The sequence below is a fragment of the Misgurnus anguillicaudatus genome, chromosome 6 (genome assembly GCF_027580225.2).
Source record: "Misgurnus anguillicaudatus chromosome 6, ASM2758022v2, whole genome shotgun sequence".
In the NCBI taxonomy this organism is placed as follows: domain Eukaryota; kingdom Metazoa; phylum Chordata; class Actinopteri; order Cypriniformes; family Cobitidae; genus Misgurnus; species Misgurnus anguillicaudatus.
In genome coordinates this window covers 28,460,436-28,469,543 of record NC_073342.2, presented here as the reverse complement: position 1 = coordinate 28,469,543, position 9,108 = coordinate 28,460,436, and the positions used below count along the sequence as shown (strand labels likewise).

Genomic DNA, 9,108 nt, shown 5'->3' with positions numbered 1-9,108 from the left:
AAGCTTAATGGACGCATTTCTGGAGCCTGTCTGTCTGTCTAAATATAACATATCAAATATTATATAATAGCCTATAAATATATAGTATGATTGCTTTAGATTTTAGCTTTGATTAGTTTTAATGTGGAAATTTTGTTGACCTTAGATTATACAAGCAGTAATCAAGCGCACAGTTTGTTTTGAATGTTTATAAAGAATATGGCATGCAGTTGCCTCAAAGTTATAAAACATTAAAAAACTTCGATGCAAAGTCGAATTAACATTAATAATCATAATTATTTTTTGTAATTTTACCCGATTTATTTATGCAGCTAAAATACTAGCATTTAGACTAAGATTTAACGGATATGAAATGCACAAATGAAGTAGTAGGATTTGCTGTATAGCTGCCAGTTTCATCAACTCCATAACCCAAAATATATTTTTTAAATAGTTTCTTAATCCTGTAGCATTTAATAGTTCGCAGTTGATGTCCCTTTGGAAAACATAATTAAAAATCTAACAACCATCAATGTAATGATGTCTAATTATGTAAATGTTTTATTCTTTAAATATAAAAATATTTGCCTAATTAAACACGGAGTGTATTGCATTTTTTTTTTTTTACAAATATTTAGTTATATAGACTGCAATGTAAGCTTTTATGAAAGTGATGGCCCCTAGTGGAGTCATGTGGGATAAGGTATAGCTAAGAGCTAAGAGTGCTCCAGACCAACCTTACGAACGAACGACTTACAGAAGTGATAAGAACGTTTCGGAAAACACGTATTAGCGATAAGGTACAGCTTAAGGTACAACTTAACCCTAACCCTAAGCTGCCAGTGGTATGAATTTTACATTTAAATGTCAAACCCAATTAAGCTACAATAGTAAAAAAAAAGATAAACCATGCATTAAACGACGCGAAACAACATGATCCCGAAAAGATGCGATGTAGCCCTATTAAGTAAACGGAAAGTGGCTTATCATTTGCAAGCAAAATTGGAGTTTGGGGTATGTTACACGACTTTTCACACACTGTGTGCTATTTATATACGCACGAGGTCTCACTTTGGTTTATATCAACTTAAAAAAAGCATCTTAAAATGACTTAAATACATTTGATCTGTTTATGAAGTTCTTAAAAAGCCCTGTTGGAAATAAAAACCCAAATTGAGGGCACTTGCTAAAAGATCTTTCATATTTTAATATATTTTTCATATTTTGTAGGCTATTCTTTCCAACATATGTCAATGTGTATTCTAAAGTAAAAAATATAATACAAAAAAAATAATAATAATAATTAATTAAAAGAGAGGCTAACATTGCTCAGTAAGTTTAGTATTATTTTGCATCTTGTATAGTAGGTCATTTGTAGACTGTTTTAAGTCGTACCATCAGGAAACTCAAATATTGCGCAATATAGCGCATACATCAATATTGAGGTATATAAAGGATAAATATGAAAGCTGTTCCACTCCTCATCCGTCCCATATCTTACTGGGCAACATTCAAACCTCTTACCATCATTCAACAGCCTGCAGACTTTCTGGAAATTTCGTTTGGATTTCTGTAAATTAGACGCTTTAGAGCTTCAGTCTAAAAACAATTCAATTATTTAGTATACAACGAAGTAAAAGAAACTATCAATATTTAGAGTAATATTTTCATCATGTGGGGATCATGGCGAAGTTTTTTCATCCTCGTCCTCTGTATCGAATTTGCGTTTCTGTACTTTTTGTTTTATATTGACATTGATACTTGGAGAAAGACTTCATCAAAGATCCTGAGGTATGTTTCACACTGTTGTGTTGTTTTTTAACAACTGCGTCTGAAAACTGCTTTACTAAAAACTCAAACCATTCTGTTTTATTTTTACTTTAAATTTTTCCTCACTCACAAAGAAATATATATATTTTAGTTTATTTAAATGCTTGTTTTGTCTTATTTGAATCCATTGGAAGTCATCTTAAGAGAAACACTCATGTGATTTAAATATAGTTTTTAAAAAAAAGATTTCTCTCTTCTAGATTCTCAGAACTATTATGTGACAATAACCCTCAGACCTCAGATTTCCTCAGACCAAAGTAAGTCAATGAATTTCACAGATGAAATGACATGTCTGGTTCGTTGCCATTAAATCCTGTCTTAGTTTTTTTCTCTTAGGCAAAAGTTTAATATTTGATATGTGTCTTTTTATGACATTGTGGGGCGGTTTACCTGGACAGGGTTTAGATTAATCTAGGAATAGAAATTAGTTACACATTGACGTACAAACTTACAATAAAACATTACTTGTGGGCATCTTGAGACAAAACCATGCAACTGATATATTTTATGTAAGCTTTTTTCCGTTAGGACAACTCAAACAAGCTTTTTAGTATTGGACTAGACTGGACTTAACCGCCCCAGTATGATTTTTTATGCCCCAGTATAGGACCGTTTTATGACAGTCCTTCCTCATGTACCTGCCGAGACAACCAGTCGGCCGGACAGTTTGTGTCCAAAGATGAATTAGAAGATCTCCAGAGACGTCGAGCAGAAGAGTACAGACAACATCAGATCAGGTCAGATGCATTATTTTAACAAAGTTCACATTGCGCTTACAAAGTTTTGCAGTGCTTGCAGTGCAGTGTTTGTCTTTGTCAGGCTGTATGGGTTTCTAAAGAAACGTATTTTTTTTTTAGGAGGGTAATAAAGTGATAAACAAATTTGATATAATGCCTTATAAAACGGCTCGTTGAAATACTTGATTCTTATTGGCCAGTTGCGACATTTGCAAGTTTGTTATTCCCAGATAACAACCGCTAAAACTAACAGAAGGTAACCCAGATGCTGTCAATTACTATAACAGGTACAGTTTAATATTTCACAAAATAAATATGTATTTTAATAACACACACAACGTCAGGGCCGGCCCTGGCCAATTTGCTGCTTTATTTCACCTGGTGCCCTTTAGAATCACAGAATCACAATTGTGTTCCAATAATTTTGTTCATAAACTTACACAGAAACAAACTGAACAGCTTTTACATGTTTTAACACTGTACATTTAACTTAATATATTTAATTTTGTACAAGAAAACAGCTCTTATTAATGAATTATTAGTAGCATGTTGTAGTGTCTCGGGAGATTGTGCTCATTGTTGAATGGCTTTGTGGCTGCTGCACTGAGGCGGCAGTTTAAAATATAAAGAATTCAGCGAACGTCAAGAACAAGAAAACGGAAACAACAATCAGACCGAGACGCGGGATTTAAATTACTTTACACGGACCATGTTTAAATTTAAATGTTTCTGGACAGAAATACCAACTTTGTCTGCACATTGTAGTGCTGGCTGCTCCCCGCGGTGCTGAAGACGCGCTCTGGCGGAGTACTGATGGCACATATGCACAGATATTTACGTACAATCTATTGGAAAGCGGAGGAGTCATTAGTTGGGTTAGTAAAATAACGAAATTATAGCTTTTATATAGAAGAAAATGTTTTTTTGTAAAGAGATATTTTTTTAAGTTTAAAAGTGCACAACTCTTCTCAATGGGAAGAAAGCTCTTCCCCTTACGTGCAACCTATCGGAAAGCGCAGATGAGTTAGTTGGGTTAGTAAAATAATCAAATTATAGATTTAAGTACAAAATAGTATTTATAAAAAGAGAAATGCTGCCACTAGTACTCCGTCCGAGCGCGTCTTCAGCACCGCGGCCAGCACATACATTATGTTAATTCCGCGTCTCTGTCTGATTGTTGTTTCCGTTTTCTTGTTCTTGACGTTCGCTGAATTCTGGGTTTATATTTTAAACTGCCGCTTCAGTGCAGTGTAGCCACGGAGCTATTTGGCAGGAACGATCTTCCGAGATCCTATGCTGCTAGTGATTCATTAGTAACTGCTGTTTTCTTGTGCAAAATTAAATATTTATAGTTAAATGTTTATATACATGTATAAACAAAAATTGGGCGCACGGACGCCCCAAGGGGTCGGCGGGGTCCTTAGCATTTGCCTATTCCGCCTATGCCGAGGGCCGGCCCTGCACAACGTTATATTTAGGCCTACAAATGATTAAACCAAATAGTGTGCCATTTGAACGTCTTATCTTTAAAACAAATAATGTTTCCTCGCTGAAGTCTGCGTTCGTTAAGAATGAGCAAATAAAACATAATGTTCCTCTTACTTATGTAAGCGTTGCGTCGGCAAATTGCATGTTTACCAATTTTGGGGCCATAAGCAAAGTCCTGTTCTCCAACAAAGCCTAAGGCAGGGGTGTCAAACTCATTTTAGGCTGAGGGCCGGATGGTAAATAACGCCACAAAGTGAGGGCCGGATAATTTTTTTGAACCTTTTTTGAACCCTGCTGATAATTATCTTAAAATTAACTAAACAAACCAATTAATTAGTTTGTTTAGCAAGAAAACCAGAGAAACACACAGCTCTGTGAAAACTACATAAGTCACACTCATTTTGTACATATTATACACACAAATTTACATCTGTACAAAACCCACTGGCCTTAGGTTGAAAAGCTTTAACTTCTTTTGCCTTAATGCCAAAATTATTTATAAACCATTCACTTTTCTTTGTAACGACAACAGTCATTTAGAAAATGAAAATGCTATATGGGGCAGTGGCCCAAAAGCAAAAAGGGCACTATGGGGGGTGGTACTATTATTATGGTTTTAATGAAGTATTATAAATATGTATATATTAGACAAGTGATTATAATAGGAAATATAATAACATGAATTAAAATCTGCTAAACATTCAATATGATTTACCTGTTGGCTTGATGGAGCTTTGAATCCATGTTTGCAATGTTGAACTGCCTTTGGCAGCCTCTCTTTCCGTTCTCTGTCGTTATTTTGTAAAGGCATTGGTGTTTTATGTATTTCTTTTTTCTACAAAGTGTGCCAACAACAGCAAATTTAGTGTTTATATTAACTTAGATCTGATCGGGAACATTAAATCGATCAGCCAAGCATTGTAACGTTAATACTAAGAATGTGGATATTTTGTTGTTGTTTGCTTGCTAAGTTGTTAGCACTTTTAGAACACCGACAGCAAATCATTACCGAAAGAAATACATAAACAAACGTACAAATTACTAATTCTGCGGTTTAACAACTGATTTAATGTAATGAATCTACCTGTTAATGCAACGAACTTCGGAAACTGTCGTCTTCGCTCTCCAGACAGAGAGTGAACACCGTTGGGCCGGATTGGACACCTCTGCAGGCCGTATCCGGCCCGCGGGCCGCATGGTTGACATCCCTGGCCTAAGGTTTTCTTTGAATTCACAACAGTAATATTGAGTATATAGAATTAAGTGAGACATATAAACCAGATTTATTTTATTTTGAACTGCTTAACATAAAACAAAATTGTTGGTATATAGACAAAAATTCTTGGTTTAAAAAATAAAAATAGTATCTATTGTCTTATTCAAAAAGATACAGAATCATTCTCTGTCAAAAAATAAAAGGCTAGTGGTTCCTAAAACCATTTTCACCGGTCCCCACTACATGTGAGCGCACTGAGCACGTTGTGATGTCAAAAGAAATCATTAAATTACTTAACTGCTTGGGGCTAGTAGTGGGCCATGTATGACTCTTTTTTGTCCTTTTGACTCAACCAGGACAGGTAGAGAGAATGATGTTCTTGTTCTTGCCCCTCCCAACACTCCGCTCCAGTATCCCATCAGAGGATTCAGAGTTGCTCCCATGAATAAAACTTTAATTCCTGGTGAGTCAGAATATCGATGCTTCTCTATGATTTTTAATGATCTGAGATTTTGAAGAATGCACATCTCTACAAAAAAAGTTAGAAAGTGACAAATAAATTAAAATGTTTTAGTTTTTTTTCATAAAAATGTATTTATGTTTTTTTTGTCATGTATTATGCATTGTTAGGTCTAGCTGTGCAAACACAAAACAGAGATTTTTACAAGGTTTGTTTGACTAAAAACAGATTTTTGCTTATGGTGGAGGGTTGCTTTTATTACTTATATCAATGATTTGATTCAAGGTGTCTCAGTATGGGGGTCAGCTCTCGTTATCAAACTATAAAACAAAGCTCCAGTTGTATAAATTTGCGTAACAATGAAAGTTTGTAAAAGAGCTCATAGGATACCAAACTTGTTCAGGTGTCACTGAGGGTACAGAAGGGTCTGCTGTCAGTAATGGATATTAAGGATGATAAGAAGATTGTTTTTGGCCAGAATGAGGGAAATCTGACCATCTCGTCCAGTAGCCTTGAACATCTCAATGAGCTGCTGAGCAGAGTGACCTACACCAGCACCATCTTCCACATTAAAACTGAAGATCTCGGTACGAATCGTCCAGCATTAGCAGGATTACTTCAAATAGGCTATTCTATATTTGCTTATAGGTATAAGTTGCTTAACCTTACAGTTTTTATTCAATCTGGTAATTTAATTCACACGTGAATGCTTGTCCATAGCTTACTTTTCTTTTGAGAACCATGAGGTCATATTTCCCATTGAGATCAGACGTCAGTCAGTTCCTAATCTTTACGACCCAGGAAAAGGTAAAAACAAGCAGTGTTACCATGTTAGTCTTTATATTTAATGGCCTTCCATGTAGTTCTGTCCAGTTTTTACAGGAAGTAACATCTAAGACTTCATTTATCGGAAATAGCTTATAAAAAAATAACTACACCTAAATCTCTCTCTTCTTGTAGATATAAACTCCCAGGTGACTGTACTTGTTAAGGCATTTCTGAGATATAAGGAACTGAATGCTCTTATTCAGAGTATTCGTGTGAACTACCCAAAAATAAAGATCATTGTAGCAGATGACAGTCTTATCCCAGAGAAGGTTGTTGGTGACAATATTGAACACTACATAATGCCCCCGGCACAGGTAACATAACAACACGTAATCTTAATGATGCTCCTTGTGTGCAATTAAAAAAATATATATAAGGAGATCCGATGCAAAAGTGTCAAAATGAGATAATGATACTGACCAAATGCTCTCGGCACGTATATGTTAATCAAATACTTGACAAGCGCTCTTAGTGGGTTTTGCATCTTAGCTCTTCATATATTTGCATGACCTTCCATTAAGAATGCATTGAGAAGTTGTTCCAAATGTGTAAAAATTTCTTTGGCCTTCTAAACACAAAGAAAGGTATTTTGAAGGATGTTTATAACCAAGCAGATGTGGGGCAGATCTTTTATATAAGAGGTCAATGTTGCCCCAAGTGTTTGGTACTTTACCTTTTTCAAGGTTCACAGATTTGCAAGTTTGGAACAACTTTTTGTGTGAAAACGATTACTTTAAAGTGATTATTTGCTTGTTAAGGGCTGGTTTGCCGGCAGAAATCTGGCATTGTCACAAGTCACGACTAAATACTTCTTATGGGTGGACGATGACTTTGTGTTCCTGAATGAGACGCGTATAGAGAGATTTGTGGAGATTATGGAAGCCGTTCCTGAATTAGATGTGGTAAGTAAGGCTACTATAGTAAGTGATCGACTTATGAACAGGTGCACTAAAAATTCAATTGTATGTTGCATGCATAGACTTATAACCTTAACTTTCTCAGGTCGGTGGTGAGGTAGAAAGAAATCAGTTCGCCTTTAAATTGAATTATAAAGAAGGGAACAGCGAAGAAGGCGGTTGCATCTCACGTGTCATAGGTTTTTACGCACCCCTGCCGGGATTTAAAGGGTGCTTCTTCGTCGATGGAGTTGTGAACTACTTTATGGGCCGAACGGATGCCGTGCGTAAGGTCGGTTTTGACCCGTTACTCAAAAAGGTCGGACACAGTGGTAAGTGGACTGTAAAGTATTAAGTGACAGGAATTCTGCCTTTAACCCATCATACCTAAACCTTTGATATGACAATGATCAGCAATGATACTGTGTTTTTTCCTCAACCTTCAGAATTCTTCATTGATGGACTTGGAGAATTGTTAGTTGTCACCTGTCAAGGTCTCAGAATTGGTCATCAGAAAAGAACAAACACACCCGAATACAGAAAATACAGATATCCTCCAAAAGCTGATTCAGAAAATAAACTGACTCACCATTATTTCAAGAATCATCTAAAATGCATCAAATACTAAAAGGAGATTTACAGGTGAAATCACAACATCGAGTTTCTCTTTAAATCTGATTTGAAATTATCGTAATTGAATATTTGTATAAATTCCGATTTCATTCTATGTGTTCAAGTCCTTACACTGAACAAGCACCTTACACTGGTTTTGCTTTTGTTTTGTTCTTGTTTCAGTGTCATCTGAGCTTTACACAGTTAAAGGCATTAAACAATATTAACTTTACAATATCAACAAATCAATAATAATAATGTTTTACAGTATGTTGTTAAACATGAAAGACATTAAGTGTTGATATACATGCCAAGATAATAAAGGTACGTTTGTAAGATGTCTGCAAAAGATCTGAAATATATCTGGTGTGTAAAAACATCTGATAAAGGTCTCAGAAAGAATAAGGAAACAATAAAAAACACCTTGCAGAAGTAAACACAGATATTAAATAGATGTTTCCGAGATGTATGTTTGCTGGTTTGGTGTTTAATTTTATTAACAAACCTCATGAGCTTATGAAAATATTTTATTTAATATCCTACATCTGAAGTCATAATAATTGCCAGTAGGTATTACATGCTTTGTTTTAGGAGATAACAGTAAACATGAAAGATTATTCCAGCACATTTTAAGGGAAGCCCTATACTATAATACTGTTTTACATGTTATTAGTTTTTTTTATATAATTGAATGTAATGCGTCCACTGAAATGGACATCACATGTTTTGTGGTTCAAACCAATAAAATGCTGATGAGCCAATCAAAATAAAGCACGGTGATTAAACAATGGAAAAATCTGGTCCAAGGGTTAATATTTAAAAAGCTGCAAACACATACAATATGCACGCCTTTGCCTGACCTCTGATATTTCTGATATTAATACTGACCTTTGCTTGGCTTATTTGTCTAATAAATTATGCATTTGGATCTGCCTTTGTCTTCTCACTCATAACATTATGGTTATAACATGGTTATATGCTTATGGTTTATAATTTTGCGCAGTAATATGACAATAAATGTGGCAGACCCAGATTTTCAGATGCACACACCGAGTCCCTTTG

At 35.2% G+C, this 9,108-nt stretch overlaps 1 protein-coding gene across 1 annotated transcript; it reads left to right on the top strand.

Moving 5' to 3' along the window:
• Positions 1–1,458: 1,458 nt before the first annotated feature.
• LOC141364345 (beta-1,4 N-acetylgalactosaminyltransferase 2-like) lies at positions 1,459–8,974 on the top strand. Its single transcript, XM_073868898.1, has 12 exons — positions 1,459–1,770; positions 2,010–2,066; positions 2,412–2,546; positions 5,607–5,713; positions 5,881–5,918; positions 6,114–6,297; positions 6,431–6,517; positions 6,671–6,852; positions 7,297–7,440; positions 7,541–7,766; positions 7,881–8,076; positions 8,230–8,974. The coding sequence occupies exons 1-11, from the start codon at positions 1,652–1,654 to the stop codon at positions 8,060–8,062; spliced, it is 1,461 nt and encodes a 486-aa protein (XP_073724999.1). The 5' UTR covers positions 1,459–1,651; the 3' UTR covers positions 8,063–8,076; positions 8,230–8,974.
• Positions 8,975–9,108: the final 134 nt, after the last annotated feature.